Source organism: Lithobates pipiens, unplaced genomic scaffold (assembly GCF_037356315.1).
Source record: "Lithobates pipiens isolate NorthernLeopardFrog02 unplaced genomic scaffold, aLitPip1_a1.2 Scaffold_18, whole genome shotgun sequence".
NCBI classification, from domain to species: Eukaryota; Metazoa; Chordata; class Amphibia; order Anura; family Ranidae; genus Lithobates; species Lithobates pipiens.
In genome coordinates this window covers 482,270,322-482,290,051 of record NW_027507758.1, presented here as the reverse complement: position 1 = coordinate 482,290,051, position 19,730 = coordinate 482,270,322, and the positions used below count along the sequence as shown (strand labels likewise).

At 41.6% G+C, this 19,730-nt stretch overlaps 1 protein-coding gene across 3 annotated transcripts in view; it reads right to left on the bottom strand.

Annotated features, from left to right (window-relative positions):
• The window catches only part of SEPTIN2 (septin 2), a 73,655-nt gene that overhangs the window by 20,354 nt on the left and 33,571 nt on the right, over positions 1–19,730 (bottom strand). For all 3 annotated transcript variants that reach the window (XM_077488422.1, XM_077488424.1, XM_077488423.1), the window contains exons 4-9: positions 18,861–18,947; positions 14,004–14,127; positions 6,541–6,675; positions 6,204–6,321; positions 3,129–3,230; positions 993–1,138 (exon numbers count right to left, since the gene is read on the bottom strand). In XM_077488422.1, the coding sequence (XP_077344548.1) occupies positions 993–1,138; positions 3,129–3,230; positions 6,204–6,321; positions 6,541–6,675; positions 14,004–14,127; positions 18,861–18,947 (712 nt within the window). The remainder of the gene's footprint in view (positions 1–992; positions 1,139–3,128; positions 3,231–6,203; positions 6,322–6,540; positions 6,676–14,003; positions 14,128–18,860; positions 18,948–19,730) is intronic.

Genomic DNA, 19,730 nt, shown 5'->3' with positions numbered 1-19,730 from the left:
TCTGTATATCCTGCTGATAGACTGTCTATTCCACAGCCACTTCCTGCAGCAGCTAGATCCTGTAACACTCCCATTTGTAGTCTTTCATACTCTGCAAATGATGCAACTTCATCCACCACTCTGATGGTGGGTGGGATTGAATACATCCTAATTAGCATTCAATCCCATCCAGTCACATCTACAGCTAGAGTACAAACATTCCAAGTCACGCCTCACAGATCACAGCATTATTCAAGGAGGAAACCCCTTCATACACAGCCCGTTTTGAAAGCTAGCTGTGCAGGATTGATTAGATCACAATTAGAATTCACTCCTGCCCAGGTAAATATATCGACCAGTGTGAGCAGGGAGAGTCCCATTCCTTAGATCCCACCCTCCCAAAGTCCTGCTCTCTGTGAAGCGATTCATTTACATATGAAGAAAACCCCTTCATAACCTCCCACAGCCCTTCCTCTGTAGTCTTGCAGTAAGCCATTATTCTTTGGCATGCTGCCACCCACATTAAGGCCCAGAAACACCCACAGCAACCACAGAACCCACATCAACTCCTAGAACTGGTACAAGTGATTCCCATAGCCCTGAACCTAGAGAGGCTCAAAGGATCATGGGACATGTAGTATCAGGCCTGGAAAAGGAAGGAACAGGATGTCCGAAATTGCTGAAATTCAACCAGGAGGAGTGATCATAGACACAAAAACATGCTGTATACAGCTAAAGTAGGAAATTTACACGCAAACTGACAGTAAAGTTGTGGTTCATTTACATGTAAAATGCATCTGTTTTGGGGTCAAAAAGCTGGAGTTCTTCTTTAAGTCTTCAAACAATTTTAGTAGTCAGCAGTGGGCTTTCACTACAGTCCAGCAAAAACAAAAATAAAAATATGGGACCTTTAACTATATTTTTCATTTAGCCATATTTCTAGGAACTTTACCTAATATTATTTATACACTAACAGAACACAGCAAGTGTGAAAATGACTCAGTTACACTTACATAAGCATTGTCCTTAGTTTAAGGAAGTCATTGTGTTCTGGGTTTTCTACTTCCACCACACCCCATGGATACAGGCGACCTCGGACCTTTTTACCTTTTGCTTCAATAAGCTGGTTAGAGCCAACAACAGAGAATGGAATACTGGCCTACAAAGAATAAGACAAAATACAATGTCATTAACGTCTCCTAAATCGCAACTTCCTGTTTACAACAACATTTAAAAGGGACTAACACTAGCAACACCACCCCCTCGAGTTATTTATATGTATATAGTGGATACAGTTTGATTCACTTCGGTGTATGCAGCAGTTCCCCTTTCTTTGTTTTATATACTCAGTTTCTTTTACATGGTAGCGCAGGAATATTATTTTTTTATTTAAGATAAGGTAATCTACAACAATGCTCCTGATGGCTCCTACTTTGGATTGGTTCTATATTTGGTAAATGACCTACCACTATCAAGCATCAAATAACATTCAACATGAGCTAAGGGAGGATATAACTGAAATATATACAACTGACTGTATGTCACAAGGTTTACTACTTCTAAAGTGAAGAGACTGACTCGTGGCAGTGGAGAAAGTCTTTGTGTATGCAAGCTCCAAGTTGTGACAGCTTCCGCATTAATCCTGGCAGCTGAACACTATGGTGGAGGAGTAAAAATAAAAAAAATACAAATCACAAGTTCACTTTTAAAGCAGATCTCCACCCAAAAGTGCAACCTCCACTTAAATGCTTCCTGCCCCCCCTCCGGTGCCACATTTGGCACCTTTCGGGGGGGGGGGGGAGGGAGAACGGGTACCTCTTTTTGACAGGTACCCTTCCCCACTTCCAAGAGACTGTGCCGCAGCAGTCTGACTCCTTTTGAGTCAGTTAGAACGCATAGCGTGCTTTTGCGCATGCGCAGTAGGGCACTGGCTGTCAAGGGCTGAAACGCTTCATTGCCCATATCCCTTACCATGGATGGCAGCAGCAGCACCCAAGAGCCAATCTAAAAAATCAACTGGGGCGTCGACATCACAGGAACCCTGGACAGACGAGTGTCCTAATATTAAAAGTCAGCAGCTACAGTATGGAGCATAAACCTGATGAACTGAGAAACAATTTGAATTATTTAGAATTTACTGACTAACTAGTGGGCATGGTTTAGGAAGGAGAAAGCGTCCGGTAGTTTTATGAGGCAGAGCCAGCAGATACAGCTCAAAAGATTCCATGCTTAACTTTATCCATAACAACTTAATAAAAAAAAATATTCTTCTTTAGCAAGAAACATAAATTCCATATTAATAATTATGCTACTAAATTTAGTGTGTGCTGTAAATTGCCTCCAGCGCTGTTTCCGATTCTTCTTGCTGGAGACTGCCATTTTGCTGAAGCCCAGAGCCCCTGATCAGCCTTAAATCTTTAGGCCATCAGCAGATCGGTCTCTTCATTTTCAGTACAAAGCTGAAAAATAGAGAGCAACTGAGCATGTGCGGAGCAGGGCAAGACAGTATTACCGGATTTGAAACAGCATAGGCACTTTTAAAGTTTTACTATATCTGCAAAAGGGGCCATCCTAAAGAACCCTTTCACAATGAGGTAGTTTTCAGGTGATTTAGCACTAAAAATAGTGCCTGTAAAGCGCCTGTAAACTGCCTCTCATGCCTCCCCAGTGTGAAAGCCAGAGTGCGTTCACACTGGAGTGGTGCGCTTGCAAGACTAGAAAAAAAAAAAAGTCCTGCAAGCAGCATCTTTGAGGCAGTGTGGGGGCGCTGTATAGTGCTTTTGTGGGTCTCTGAATTGGGGGTACTCACTACATGTGCAGCAGGAAACAATAGGATCCCTCCTTTATGGGGACAGGAAAACAAAAGTACATCTTACAGAGCAGGGAAAACTTAGAAACTGTCAATTTTTTTTAAATAGCTTCCTGTCCCAATGACAGCTGCATTCTCATTCATTTTTCTGCTGTCACCAGGATAGAAGGCCAGGGTATACGAGAAAGTGGACTGCAATTAAATCTTGACAGAAGCTTTGACTTAATCTATCAAAAAAAGAAAAGGGGGAGTTGGGTTTTAGGCATTTTCTGACCTAAGCCTTTAATTACTCGACTAGTAGAGCGTATCTATGAATACAGAAGCCAAGCAAGTTTAATACCTTTAAAAGCCTTGTCTGCTCCTTGAAGTCTTCATCTTCATCGGACTCTGCATCTGGAAGATGATAAATCTTAATTCCACGTTCCTCAATCTCATCCAGAATCTAAAAATACAGGAGAGGTATGGTAACATTGCTGGTTACATAAAAAGCAACATAGCAGCGCTAGTATTCAACAGGAACTGTTAAGTAAACAAATTGCTACTGACAATTGTGTGCATATGGAGATGCTTATGGAGGAAAGGAAGTGAAGGAGGTGGAGATATGAGTTCAGATATACAAAATAGTTGCTAATGTGTTCACAGTCTTTGGGCTTGAAATCAGTATTAAAGCATCACCATTTTCACTGATAAAACTAAAAATATGTAGAACGTGAAAAGTAACATTACACAAGAACAAGAATAGTATTATTGTTACCATTATAAATACACATGGCCCATTTGATTAATAAAAACTAGAAATTGTAGTACTTGTAAACTGACACTAGATGGCACAACATAAAAAGGAAATTTATGCAAGTAATGAAACAGTTATAACATGCAATTCATGGCAAATTAAAGACTTCCATTTTATCCAGTCATGTATTGATTTAAATGTACTTGCATGCATTTTAAATAGAACCACAGGGAGTCTTTGTGCAGGCCTCCTGTAATGGCCAAAGGAGCATTTATAGAGAATGGGAAGGCTTGTTAATGGAGAATATATTGTACTTTGACCAATCGTCTACGGTTCCCTGCAACACTACCTGTGATGTTGGACAGAGTTAACCCCAACACATTCCCCTCCCCCCAAATTTGACACACGGCTGCCCAACACCACAGCTAGCAAGAAAATGGCTGTTCTGATAGCCAGTGCCTGTCTTTGGCTCCCAACACTTACCCAAAGGATGAAGAGGGAGGAGAAGCTAAAAAAGCAACCATCTCCTTGCTAGCTGCGGTGTCGGACATTAATGCGCCAAGTGGAAACACTCTGCTCAACAATGCAGCTAATGTTAAAGGACATCTTAGGAGACAGAAAAAAGAAAAAAAAAGGGATAATTGTTCTCGAAGCCAATCAGGCTGTGCGGCATTGCATACCAGAGCAGTATGGATCTAACAAAGGCAACCTACCGATTAAGAGAGAAGAGCGATTTAACTGACCTAATCAAGGGGTGTAGGCCTCTTCCTAGGACTAGAAAACTGAAATCAATATAGATAGCTGACCTAATATAGACATGACTATTTTTGGTAAATGATGTTACCCGGGAGACCCCACGCTCCCTTGTTTTACTTTGCCAGCAGGGAACAAGAGATGACATTTGGTGCCAGCGAAGTGACATCAGATGTGACGCCAGTTATCGTGCATTGTTCATCATAAAATGACGCAGATCTGCATTGCTAGAAAATTGGATTGACAGTGGAGCTACATCATGGGGACTTTATTTTTATTAAAAGGACTTGTCAGATACTGTGTGTAGATTTACTTTACTTGTCTACTTTGGAGAATGCTTGAGGGTTCCTCTCATTGTTAAAGGGAGCTTCCAGATTCTGATAAGCTTCCTGGGGAGGAGGAAATTGCTAGGGTTAAAGGGAAGGTGGCCTGGTTGGTGGGGGAAGGCCGCACGCTCGTCCCCCACTTTCCTGGCCAGTCGGGATGCTCGAAAAAGGGTCTGGTATGGGATAAGGGGGCACCCACCAAGCCTTTTTTGTGAGGTAGCCCTTAAAACTCATACAAAACCTAAAGGGTAATTGACAGCTGAAAGTGCAGGGCAGGGATCACTGGTTGTTAGGACCCCAATTGCTGTTGGCTTCCTAACACCAGGAGCACATTTAAACAGAGGTGTGAAGAACATTGCTAAATGTTTCACTTCCCGCTGGAGCCACAGATTCACACAGATGAACATAGTGATCCACATGATATCCAAAAACGCAATCCTGGTTCTGGTGGATCACATGGGAACATTAATTGTTGGGCACTGAGTGGATACTGATTTATGCATGTTATTCTCACTATATTATTTTTTTTGCACACTGGTTGTGTTTTTTATATGTATGGTGTGCATATTTTTTTTTTATCTTTGAGTTTGAGTTTAATGACGGCACCTTGGGGGGGAGTTATTTGGAGTGCCAAAGTGTTCCGTCACACATAAGTCCCATCTGCCATCAAAGCATCGACTTTTAGATTTCAAATAGAACACAAGTGCCATCACCACACTGGTATTCCACAATTTCTTCTGGCCACATAAAAAAGGAGGTTAGTACCTCTGTATGGACCTGGGGCTGGTAGAAGAATCTGCAGGAGCCTATGTATTGTCCCCACAATGCATGGATTGTGGGTGCAGACCATTGCAATTTTTTTTTTTTTTTATGTTGTGCATTTATTTTTGCAAAAGGTGGACGATGCTTTTAGAGGGTAAGTTCACCTTTTGGAATGTTACATGTTCTACCCGTATTCTCCCCCCACTCACAAGTGATAGCAAGTGAACTTATCCTTTATAGTGGACCTTCAGTAATTTTTTTCAACTTTCAATCTATTAAATCTTCTGCCCTTGTTGTTTTAACTTTGGATAGTAAAACTATTTCTGACAGTAAATACCTTATACAGCCCACTTCCTGTTTTTTGTCTGGTCATTAGCCTATGCTTATGACATCATGCACCGATAGAGAGCCAGGAAAGTAGGGGCGATGAGTCATAAGAGAGCCAATGAGAGCTGCAGATGTGTGTAAATCCAGAAAGTAAACAGGCAGCAGCTTCAGCTGCCCACAGTTAAAATGGATGCAGCCAGACTCAGCAGAGGGAGATTTCTGCAGCATATTTGGAAAGTACAGCATCACAGTATAGATTTAAAATATGCAAAGTGGTTGGAGGGAAGCTTTAGAATGGCAAAGATGTTTTTATTACAAATTATGTGAGCAAACTGCAGTTGTTCTTTAAGGTGGTATAGCGATTATGTGTGCAGAGCTCACAGTGTCCAGAGTCGATTTTCTTTGAAGGTATGGATGCTATTACATGCACATTTGTGAACGTCACTGAGAATTGTTTCACAGAAAGCAACCTGCACTTTCATGCCCACAGACAATGTAAATTTTCAGTTCTTACCCTTCTCTTCAGCCTCTCCCGCTCCTTTAGAGTCAATGTATCTGCTTTGGCAATAACAGGAACAATGTTCACTCTGTTGTGCAAAGCCTTCATAAACTCCACATCAAGGGGCTTCAAGCTAAAGACAGATGAAACTATTTTAATAATATGTATAGGAGAATTTGCAGTTTAAAACACAATCAATCAATTTTATGCGTGTCTGTTTACATCATTATGTATACACATATTGACATATGGATTTGTCTTTACAGACATTGTTAATTGAACTGAGACGTCAACGACTACTCATTAGTAGAAAGGAGACCCGACAATAGGGATGAATATGACCTTTACATACCCATGGCCAAAGGGGGAGATGAAGTAAAAGCAGCAGTGGACGCGGTTATCCACAATGTGCCGCCGATTTAAACCACTTTCGTCATGAAGATATCTCTCAAACTGGTCATCCACATAGAAAATAATGGGCCTGAAACTGAAAAATGCAAAAGATGTAAAGCTACATTGAGAAAAAGGATTTGTTTATATACATATTTGAGGCTTTGTGTATCCTTATTTTTCTTATAGAAGGCACATTACTCCTTTCAGAATAGGAGTCAGCACAAACTGTACTCTTGTTCAGGGCAATGCAGAAGGCAATGGGAACTGCGCACAGACAGTACAAGGCACCAGTGATAACCCAACAGCTTTGTTCCCAGAGAACACTGTTAGGGGCTGTCAAATGTATAAAAAAAAAGCCAGATCTCCAACACGGATTGTTGGAGTTAACCACACGATTCTGTCTAGAGGACTTTGAAAATGATTTTACTTCTTACCTGATCCTCAGCTCCTGCAAGCTCCTCTGTACTGCTAGTCCCCTATACTCCTGGGGTGCAAGGTCCTGGGCCCTGCATTGGCCATGAGGATGCTGAGGAATAAATAGTCCACCACTTACATCTTAGAGGGGTTGTAAACGCTCATGTTTTTTTTCACCTTAATGCATCCATTGCATTAAGGTGAAAAACCTTTGTCGTGCAGCAGCCCCCCAGACTCCTCCCGTGTTACTTACCTGAAACCGTTCTCTAGCCCCTGGGACGAGCACACCAGCTCTAGCTAGTGTCTTTTTTCCCCCATTAGGCTGATAGCAGCATAGCCATTGGCTCCTGCTGCGGTCAATCAAACCCAATGGCGCGGGTGGAGGGGCCAGTCACGCAGTTTGTGTCAACAGACGCAGCAGGACACGGGTGTCCCGAAGGAAATCGCTTCTGACGGGGAATTTGAGAAGAGGAGGAGCCCCGAGTGGTGCTGAGGGTCCCCAAGAGGAGGATCGGGGGCCATTCTGAAAAACCAACTGCACAGATGAAGCAAGTATGACTTTTTTTTTTTTTTTTTTTTTTTTTTAAACAAAGGGGGTTTAGTAACCCTTTAAGATGAATTCTGGGTATGAATAATTTTACACTGTACCTTGGAACAATACAACTATGCATATACCATACTAAGCCGATCCCCCTAGAAGCTGTAAACCACTGTATTAGACACCTCTACTACAGCGATCTCCACTATCTCTGGCTCCGATGCAGAGCTGCTGTCTTGCTCCTTACTGAACACAGAAGCATGCCTGCTTGGCAGGGGCGCCATTCAGAGAGTGCTTTGTATTTTCTCAACAAATACAAAATGTTCTCTGATTGAACAAAGTAGAGATCCTAATGTTACTTCCCTCAATGCAGAGAATGCACAGCTTTCTCTGAAAGATGCCCATGTTGAGCAGAGGGAACTCTTGTGTTCAGTAAGCAGCAGGGCCGCCACTAGACAGGGGACCCGGAAGCTAAAGAGCCCACTTCAGCGATTTCCTGCTTCCAGGGGGATCAGCCAGGTATGGTATAGGCAAAGTTACACTGGTCCAAAGTAAATCTGTAAAAAATATACAAACCTGGAATTTATCTTTAAGTGTATTACCAAACTAGGATAACTACTTCATAATTGTGACAGGTTTCCACTTTCGTCCCGAAATAAAGCCTAAACTGACGTTTTCCCATTATGCAATATTAACCACTTGGCTACTGGGCACATCCACCCCCTTTCTGCCCAGGCCAATTTTCATCTTTTAGCGCACTTTGAATGACAACTGCGCTGCTATGCAACACTGTACCCAACTTTTTTTTTTTTTTTAAAAGACAGAGCTTTTTTTGCTAAACAAGAGAAAAAGGACTGAAAATGTTGAAAAAAAAAACAAAAAAAAAGTGTTTTAGTTTGTTGCCAATAAGTAATTGTTCTTCTACACTGATGGGGCTGCATTGATGGGCACTAGTGATAAGTGCCCTCATGATCTTTGTAAATGTCCTCTGTCACAGTGACAGCACTGAGGAAAGGAAATGCCAATAACTTGTATTTGTTTACATGTGATGAGCTGTGATTGGTCACAGTTGATCACATGGTAAAGGGCCCCTGTGATTGGTCCTTTACCTCAATCTGTGATCAGCTGTCTCCAACATTTAGTTAGGGGGGGGGGGGTGTAAAATTTGATAGCAGGTGGAACTACACTTTAAAATCTGAATTAAAGTGGGATTGCAAAGTCACTTTGCATAAAAAAAAAAAAAAAAAAAAAAACCCCCACACACACACACACGTTATACTTAGCTCCTCTGTGTAGTGGTTTCGCACAGAGTAGCCCAGATCCTCCTCTCGGGTCCTTCCTCCTGTCAAGCTCGGCTCGGGTGCCCCCATTAGTAGCTTGCTATGGGGGCACCCGAGCTGAGCTGCAGATCTGTGTGTCCATTCAGACATGGAGCTGCAATTTGGCCCCGCCCCCTCTTGCTCCCGATTGGCTAACTGACTGACAGCAGGAGGGAGAGTCTCCGACAGCCAAAGGACTCGTGGACATTGCTGGACAGAGAGGGGTCTCAGGCAAGTATTAGGGAGTGTTGGGGAGGCTGTCGCACACAGAAGGCTTTTTATCCTAATGCATAGAATGCATTAAGATTATATATATATAAAAAAAAAAACAACTTCTGCCTTTACAACTCCTTTAATGTGTATGTATACATTTAAAATTGCTCCAATGCCAAAAATCCCCCAGTACGCGGTTTGTAAAAGTCTACAGGTTACGGACTTGAAATTTAATATGGTTTGCTTCAATATTTGTATGGGACAATATTAAACCAATATAGCTGCTGACACTTTTGCCTTTCTGCTGGCTCACGTTTTGGCACATACGTAAAAATAGAGCCCAAGGCCAGCTGTACACATTGAAAAAAAAAAAAAAAAAAAAAAGAATGCATCCAGCCTTAGTAAATCTGAAAAAGTGAATATCAAAGTTGGAATTTTACAATCTTATCAAGTCAAAGAGATGAACAGCTGCAGACAGATGTTATAAACTACATTAGTAACATCATCACAGCTTGTTAGAACAGAAACATTCTCAGCAGAGAGGAACCGGACTAGTTCCCCAAACCTTCTTCACTGCTTAAATAATGTAGTTCATTGACCCACTACAGCATCCTAATTATCCACTTCCCCTTTCCTCTGCATGCCATTTATGTGGGAAGTCTCCCCCACGTTTCCAAGTCGTGTTCAGAAGCTGCATCCTTTATATGCATGCAGTCCAGGAACACCAGACAAATCAGGGTTAATATTCTTCACTGTGACTCTGGGGACGTCACAGTTCATGAGTTCCAGAACCAAGTACAATTTCTCAAAGCAACTTCCTCCCACAATGTTGCAGCCCTATCCGGAAGAAGATGCATCTGCATCACTGGCTAAAGGTTTTCTATACAAGGCATTAAAGTGTTTGTAAAAGGTAAAAACTAAAAAAGCATTGCACTGCTTCTTTAAAAGTGATACTAGTGTCTTTTTCCCTTCAAAAATAACAATCGTTATAGATACCCGCTCTGTGCAGTGGTTTTGCACAGAGCAGCCTGGATCCTTTACTTCAGTCCTTCCCTCCTTTTGAGCGCCCCCACAGTAAGCAGCCTGCTTTGGGGGCACCTGAGCCAAGCTGCAGATTTGTTTGTCCATTCAGACATGGAGCTGCGGTTCGGCCCCGCCCCTCTTTGTCCTCATTGGCTAACTGATTGATGGACAGCAGCAGGAGTCAATGGCGCTGCTGCGGTGTCCCAGCCAAAAAGGAGGTAGTCCAGGACGGCCGAGGCACTCATGCACATCGTTGGATCGAGATGGGGCTCAGGTAAGTATTAGGGGGACCGAGGGAGGTGGCTGCACACAGAAGGCTCTTTACCTTAAAGCATCAAGGTACAAAAAAAAACCCTTCTGCTAGTGCTGCACAAATAATCGCCAAGAATCGTTATCGCGATCTTAACTAAAGTGTTTCACAATTCTTTCTATGCAAAGAATTCTCTCTGTTCTTCTGAAGCTACAGCCACCAAAAGAAAAAGGAAGAGAAAAACTGGGTAGTATGCCAAGAATCAAAACATTCTTTATCAGTTGAACTCAAGTATAAACATTGTAACAATTTGTCAATGGAATAGGCTTAGTGTGTAAGCCGGTTCACACAGGCCGCCTGACAAGTCGCGCCCTGTTCTGTGCAATGGAACCGTTCTAATTGGAGCGACTCAAGTCGCTCCGACTTAGAAAAAGGTTCCTGTACGACTTTTGGGGTGACTTGCATTGACTTCGATACAGAAGTCATTTGGCAAGCCACGCTAAAGTCAGATCCCGGTCGCCTGAGGCAGTCGCAAGTCGTGCCGCCTCAGTGTGAACCGGGTCTACGTGAAAAAAGTTTAACCACTTAAAACACTAAACCTTTTTTTCTGACATTTCTTGGTTTTAAGTTAAATTTTTTTTTTTTCTAGAACATTACTTAGAACCCCCAAACATTATATATTTTTTAGTACACACACACTAGAGAATAAAATGGTGGTGTAATATTTTACGTCACACTGTATTTTCGCAGCGGTCGTTCAAATGCAATTTTTAGGGAAAAAAATGGTTTAATAAAAAAAAAAAAAAAAAAAAAAACAGAAAAGTTAGCCCACTTTTTTTTTACGTCACATGATTCGTGATCTTTTTATTGCAAGCAAAAAATTGTGATTCTCATTTTGGCCAGAATCATGCAGCTCTACCTTCTGCTTTTACAACCACTTTAAAATTATTTACATGTGATCTCATATGTCTGTATGTGTAGCTGCCAATGCTGGGGTGCCTTGAGGTTTCTCCTGGGGTGCCGTGGCAAGATGCCTAAAAATTTATCAAAAATTCTATACAAGCCAGCAGATGAATCAAGCCTGCCTTTTAGTTACACAAAACCAGGGATTTTCATTATGCCCCATTATGACTTTCTAGACACTGGCATCCTAACAACCAATGACGTCCTCAGTTAATAAGGAGGATGTCTGTTGCCTCCACAGCATCCTTGTTTAAGCCTCCTCTACCCCTCACCCTCAGCACTGGGGTGACATTAGCTGACTGATGAAGAGAAATTGAGGGAGAAGAGAAAAACTGAAATACTAGTTCGTGTGGAAAAGTGCATTTGCTTTGGAAGAATAAATCACCTCTAACATTGGGTGTCCTACATGTGGATGTTGATGCATTGTGTAAAGAAATTAGAATTTTTTTTTTTTTTACATTTTTAAAATGGGGTGTCTCGAGATTGTCCATAAATTTAAAGGGGGCCATGACTGAAAAAAAAGCAGCCGATCCATGCTACCACGGTCCATTTAAGTCTTGCGTCAGTCTGCTAAAGATACAGGCACGATGTGCAAGATCACAGCATGCCTGAATCTTCTGTAGTCAGTACAGAATCGACCCCCACCCATCCTTGCTATCACATTGGTAAAGGAAGCGATGTCTGCTACCGGGTCTGAAAGCATTCCATTGCCATGAAATCGCAGAGGCTGGGCAGCAATGTTACTTCCAGTACTGACATCAATGTCCTGACACTAGACACGCCCACTGGCAGGTCTGTGCATCGCTGTCGAACCGAGAGCAATTATGCAACCTGCAGGTAGGAGGTTGCACAGACTAGGGCCAAGAAAAAATAAATACAGAAATAAAAAAAAACACACACGCACACACACACACACACACACACACACACACACAGAGATCACGGTGTGTTCCAAGTAGGTCTAATGGGAGTGGTTTCATAATTAACTGTCGGGTGTGGCGCTACAGGGCACTAATGAAGAAATCTGCTGGGCCTGCATCCCTTTAGACAGATTCCCATTATAAGTATCTCTCAAAAAAAAATTAATTTTTATTGCAGGGGATGCCTGAAATCTGTCTTGTACCTTAGGCAGACTTCTGGGAAAACTGTTGAGCCAATCACAAGCAGGAAATTATGTTTATGGGGAGTGGTCAGTACGTACTCTGTGTACAGAAAACTCCTGGTATTCAGAAAATTACATTGGCTGCAGATTGAAAAGAAACTGCCCTTTTTAATAACATTCAATCACAAAATGATTAGTGTCACAATCATATATGCTATATTTTTTCTATATTTGCCATTTTTTTTCCCCCATGAAAGTGGAGTTACCCTTTAAAGGTTTTCTTCCTGAAACCGCTAATTGCCTGTCAGTCAAAGACAAGCATGCAGTCAGTGAACGTTGAATGCTACATTTGTTTACATAGCAAGTTCCAAGTCAAAACTTCTGAAAGTACTGAACGTGTAACAAAAAAAACACCCAAGCAGCTCACATTTTCAGAAGTCAACTATGTAGACTATGTACTTCTCTGATCACATTTCCTTTAAAGTAGTAAGTGCACAGGAAAACGGGGAGCACATTTAGATTCCATTGCGAATTTAAAGGATGAATAGTTCAGCAGAACCTGAACGGTCGATGGTCAGTGAAGGGTTGTTAAAAAATAAATAGAAAAAAAAAGTATAATATTATCAAACCAATGCTGCAGCTGTCGCCCACTGCCTCTACAATGAGCGTTGAGCAAACCACTAATCACTCAGTTCTCGAGTCTGCTATGCTCCTCCAGCACTCACTGGAGCGCCAGCATGCTGAGGGGCTGAGCTAGCTGCCGGTCGGGGTGAATCCCAACTTTATTGTCAGGATCCCTGCAGAGCCCAGACCGCCTCTGTGACATCAGTTGACAGCAGACCTTAGCCCCCCGTTAGGTGAATCTGGGTCAAAGGAATGCAGAACTAAGTGCACGGCTGTGACCTACAGGAGAAGTATGGCCAAGAGAGCCTTGGCCAAGGCCCATACTTCTTTAAGAATATGTCATATTAAAAATGTCCTCAGCTTGGTTCCAGCTCTACTTTGAATTGTATTCCTAGGTGAACACTGAAATAAGTCTGATACTAAGCAAATAGCAACAACACAGTTATTCGCTACAATAAAATCTTAGATCATGTCTACATGTGCTCATTTTCACTACAATACAAAACTAATAAGCACTTTAAGTCTATATATTTATAAAATTTCAATTATTATGAAGTGACATTTGAATAAATAAATTTCTGCTAAAAGGTAGACTTTGCAGCAGAAAAAGAAGTCTGTACAGAGCAGAACTGCGAGAACAAAGAATGTGACCTGCTCAGCAAGCGGTGCAAGAAACCTAATGAAATCAGGTTTACAAAAGATTATATACAGATGAAAGAGTACCAATGACTTTCTAAATATAATAGGATTGCAATGTTCCCTAAACATACAATATTTGAACCTCACCATTTGATTATAGCTATTGCCCAAGTCTAACCAAGATGGGGTAAGAAATAAAAGCTGGTTTATTTGCAGTGACTAATCATAAAATGTTGAGAAATCCCACCCCATCACAATGTTAATTCTCCCTTCCCCCACCCCATGGTGTTACATTGCTTCAATATGTGCTTTAAAGAAGCATTGAACCAGTACTTACCAGTCCTCACAATTCATAGCATCACCATAGCCTGGAGTGTCAACCACTGTTAGACGAAGCTTTACCCCTCTCTCCTCTATCTCCACAGTGGACGCTTCAATCTCCACTGTACGTTCAATCTTATCTATCATACAAAGATGACAACATGTGAGCATAGATGACAGCCAGGCTTCAAGCAAACATAGAACATAGTCTGAAATCCCAGCAGAATGCGATTTAGAACGCATCTTGGCGAGTCACAGAAAAAAAATAAAAAAATCAAGCAATATTTGCATTCAACTAATAACATTGTAGCTTTTACTATGTCTTTTCAGAAATACACCACATAACCACTGATCTGTTAAAAGGTAAGGGGAGAACTTGTGTGTACCACGCTCCTCCTCAGCATTTTTTTAATTGGGTACAAATCAAGGCCGTAAGCAATTTCCTTCCTGAGCTTCAAGTGTCAATGATGACGGAATGGTGGGGGCAAGTATAGCAAGGCCCTCACTCAGCAGTGGTGGTCAACTAAAAATACAGAGGGCCATAAGTGTAGCTCCTATCCAACAGGCCGCACAACAGAATTTGTACTAAAATTACAGATAAACAGCAAGATATACAAAGAAACAGATAAACATTGAATTTCGCACACATACAAGCATGACATTTATCTGTACAGTACAAAGATAACATATTATATTTGACACTTACACAGTAAACACTCTACAGTATTCAAAGTCATTGCTTGAACATTAATGTGGAAAGGTAATTTTTTTTAATTAATTTTTAAAGAGTTGTTTTTATCCTTATATGTGAGGTCTAGATTAGGTCAGGAAAAACCTGAACCAGCTCCCCATTCAGCTCTACAGCAACAAATCACTTCCATTTGTGACTTAATGCTGGCTAGTAGGGATGGGCCGAACACCCCCTGGTTCAGTTCGCACCAGAACATACCGAACAGGCAAAAAATTTGGCAGCACACACTAACACCGTTAAAGTCTATGGGACACGAACGTGAATAATCAGAAAAGTGCTAATTTTAAAAGGCTTATATGCAAGTTATTGTCATAAAAAGTGTTTGGGGACCTGGGTCCTGCCCCAGGGAAATGTATCCATGCAAAAAAAAATATTATATATTTTTTTAAATGTCAGTTTTTTCCAGGAGCAGTGATTTTAATAATGCTTAAAGTGAAACAATAAAAGTGAAAGTTTCCTTTAAATTTAGTACATGGGGGTGTCTATAGTATGCCTGTAAAGTGGCGCATTTTCCCTGTGTTTAGGACAGTCCCTGCACAAAATGACATTTTTTTTTTTTTTAGAAAAGTCACTTTAAAAGTACTCAGGGCTATAATGAATTATCGGTCCCAGCAATACAGATAAAAGAAGTCATTGAAAAAAACTGCATGGGATGCCCCCCAGTTCATTACCAGGCCATCTGGGTCTGGTATGAATATTAAGGGGAACCCTGAAACAAAATAAATAAAATGGCATGGGGGTCCCCCTCAAAAACCATACCAGACCCTTATCCGAGCACACAACCTGGCAGGTCGCAGGAAAAGAAGAAGGAGGGGGGGGGGGGGAGAGCAACCCCCCCCAACCGTTCCAGGCCACATGCCCTCAACATGTCCTGGGAAAGCCTTGGGGAAGTCACCGTGCGTCAGAAGGGGGCAGGGTCACCCTGAAACGTCACCGTGTGGCCCCGCCCTCAGTTATATAAGAAGTGTCAAAGTGAAGATGTGTTATACAGCGGATGCCTCCCATGGAGGCGGGTCAGTCCTGGCTTTGTTTTTTTTCGGTCCATCGATTGAGAGAGAGAGAAGGTGAATGGACTTCATGGGTCATTTTTATTTAATAAAAGGACTTGTCCTAAGTTGTGTCTTGTCTTTTGTAACACTTTTTTTTTTTTTTTTAAATGGTAGGGGTACATTTGTACTCCTTACCATTTCACACGGGGGGGTGTTGGGATCTGGGGGTCCTCTTGTTAAAAAGGGGGCTTGCAGATTCCGATAATCCCCCCGCCCGCAGATCCCCCACAACCACTGGGCAAGGTTTGTGGGGATGAGGCCCTTGTCCCCATCAACATGGGGACAAGGTGCTTTGGGGGGGGGGGGGGGTTACCCCAAAGCATATGGCCTGGTACGGTTTGCCCCCTCTTTTCCTGCGGCCTGCCAGGTTGCGTGCGCCCCATGCTTTTTTTTTTTGGCTCGTGGTTCCCCTTAAAATCCATACCAGACCTGAAGGGCCTGGTATTGAATTTGGGGGGACTCTCACGCAATTTTATTTATTTTTTATTTTTTTTACATTTTGGTTTGGGATTTCCCTTAATATACATACCAGACCCAAAGGGACAATTCATTATAGCCGTGAATACTTTTAAAAATTACCTTTTTTCTTTTAGAAATGTAATTTTGTGCAGGGACTGTTCTAAACACGGAAAAAAATGCGCCACTTTACAGGCATACTATAGACTCTCCCCAGGTACAAAATTTAAAGGAATATTTCACTTTTATTGTTTCACTTTAAGCATTATTAAAATCACTGCTCCCGAAAAAAACAGCCCTTTTCAAAACTTTTTTTTTGCATTGATACATGTTTCCTGGGGCAGGACCCGGGTCCCCAAACACTTTTTATGGCAATAACTTGCATATAAGCCTTTAAAATTAGCACTTGATTTTTCATGTTATGTCCCATAGACTTTAAACTGTGTTCTGGCGGCTTTCAAAGTTGCCCCGAACACCGCATATTGTTCGGTGTTCTGCAGAACAACCAAACAACCAAAGTTCTGCCCGCACTTATGCTCGAGCCGAACCGTTCGCCCATCCCTACCAGCTAGATCAGCTCTGCTTTAGACAATGACATGAAGTGCAATGACATCACATGCAACATGTAAACATTGTATGCATTTTCCATTTTGTGGGTTTACATCAACCAGTAAAGTTGTTCTTGTTTCCTTCTAAAGCCCCATACACACCATCTGATTTTCTGCTGATTTTTTTCCTTCAGATTTATCAAAGCCATTATAATATAAGGTCAAACCTTAGGAGTTTCAATTTGTATACAATCAGGCAGGCCCTTGAACTACATGGTTTTGGTAAATCTGAAGACAAAAATCATCAGAAAATCTGATGGTGTGTATAGGGCTTTAGTTTATTTAGGGAAATCTGACAGAACAATAAATCCATTTTATGTTGAAGGCATAAAAAGGACATGGTTTAAATATTATAAGGAACTAAATATACTTCTCTTAACATTGAGACAGTATGGCGATACTGAAAAGTCAAAGGATGCCCAAGGAAAAAAAAAAAAAAAACATATCCTTCCCACATACTTTTCCTTTGGGTTAAAACCAGTGGGGTAATTAATTTCTGAAGAGTACAACACACGCAAAAAAAAATGTATGTGACAAAGACATTTGTTTGAGAAAAAAAGAAACTACCACTATTGATCTTAGAGCTGTAGGCAATGTCCTCCCCATCTGGATTTTGCAAGGTCTAAGAGCTGCTATCCACAACTTGGACTGGAATGACTGGAGGCTACCACTACAAAAAGTGTTGCAATCTACAACTTGGACTGGAATGCAATACTTAGTGGTGGTAGCCTTCAATCTACAACTTGAACATCTGAAGGCTACCACCACTAAGTGTTTCAGTCTACAACATGGAGAGGAATATCTGAAGGCCAACACCAGTCACCTTTATATTGCTATATCTATCCTGCTGCATTTATTAGGGCGGCCACCAAAACCTCTGTCGTCCCCCTTTCATGTGTCCTGAGTCTCTAATGCAAATCCTATTTTAGGCAACCAGCCCGCTAAGAAAGTCAACAAGTCTACACACAGGGGTCCAGAAAACGATCACCAGAATGTTGACAAATTCTGTTAACTAGAAACTGTCACTGGGATGAGCCTCATATATACAGAACCATCGGGTAGCAGAGGGAACACAGTTTTCTAACCAATATGTTGTTTACATAAATGGGCTCCATGCACTTCTCTCCGATGCATAACTTTGATATGCTCCAACCAGTGGCAGTACACACAAGGTTCCTACATTTTGGGAATCACTGGTTTTGACGCTTTTGGCAACCTCTTGTTGACAAATGCTTAATTTGCGGTACACCAACCAGCTTGTATAGGAACACCAAATTGGGAAAAAATAAAATAAAGCAGGAAGGTGCAGAGCTTCCAGCCAAATGGACTCAAACATTCCAGCGATACATTGGCATCTAGCTGTGCTATTGTGCTGTGCAGTAGAGGGGATAAGATTTAAGTCACTTAATGGTTTGATGCATGCAGCCATCTAATGTGGCTAAAGAATGGGTTTGTAAAGGTGGAAGTTTTTTTTAAATCTTAATGCATTCTATGCATCAAGATAAGAATGCATTCTGTGTGTAGCAGCCTCCCCAGCACCCCCTAATGCTTACCTGAGGTCCATCTCTATCCAGCAATGTCCACGAGTTCCTCGGCTCTCTCTCCTCTCCTGATTGGCTGAGACATAGCAGCAGTGCCATTCTCCCCTGCGGCTGTCAGTCAATCAGAAGAAAGAGGGGCTGGATCGAACGGCAGCTTTGCGTCTGAGTGGAAACATGGAGCTACAGTTCAGTTGCCCACATAGCAAGCTGCTTGTTGTGGGGGTACTCGACAAGAGGGAGGGGCCAGGAGCACAGAGGAGGGACCCGAGAAGAGGAGGATCAGGGCTGCCTTGTGCAAAACCACTGCACACAGGTGGTACATAGAAAACATTTTTTTTTTTTTTAAACAAAGAAAAAAATTATCCTTTAGAAAATTGCAGACACATTGACACATGTCCATCAATGTTGCTTTGCATTATATGATGTAGCTGTAAATCTATCTGAAATAAAAATATACAGTTCAATCACCTGCTGCACCGGGCACCACACGCTCAGGATACAAGTCAGTTAAGAAGAGGCTGTTAATAAGCGTTGATTTCCCCAGACCGGATTCACCTGCAGAAAAACACCATGACATATTACAGAGTGAACTCCTAAAAATGATTCAGCCAAGTATTGTGGTTTATTGAGGTTAGGGAAATAGGAGGGGCTAGAGGGAAGGGGTAATTATATATAGCAATCTGCCTATCCATGCCAGTTTTATCATGGTTGTCTGATGTGAATACATATGTGCCAATTTTAAAATGTGTGTCATATTTAATGATAGCAAAAAATGTTGCTTACAGAATACCAATTATACATAAATATATGTTCCAAAAAGCTGGTATGAAGGCAGTTCATTGGTGGCCATGTGAGAATTGCTGGCAGTGACTATAAGTGACCAACTTTGCAGAAAACTGCTGATTCAATGTGCTTCTGGGATTGTGACAATTAACAGACGTTTTGCATCCAGTGACTACCATTATAGATGCCCCATGATCCATGCGTTTTGCAAGCGTCATATCGTTACATAACTGCAATTAGTTGCAGTCAGTCGCCGACATCTTCAGCCATTCAAATCCATCTATGAGAAATGATTTAGAAAGGTCCACTTTCCACAAAGATACCTGTATAGACTTATTGAATTCTCCTGTCTGCTTATAACAAATGCAGAGGTATGAGGAACCTTATGAAATCATGAATAAACTTCTGGCTTATCTAAAAATCTGATTTTATTTTTAACTTTTTAAATAACTTTGTAGCTTTTTTTTTATGATTTGGTACATTTAAGGTAAGCTGCATATAGGAGTACCACTACATTCCAAAAAATTCACAGGGGACATTAGTTACTTTTTCTGC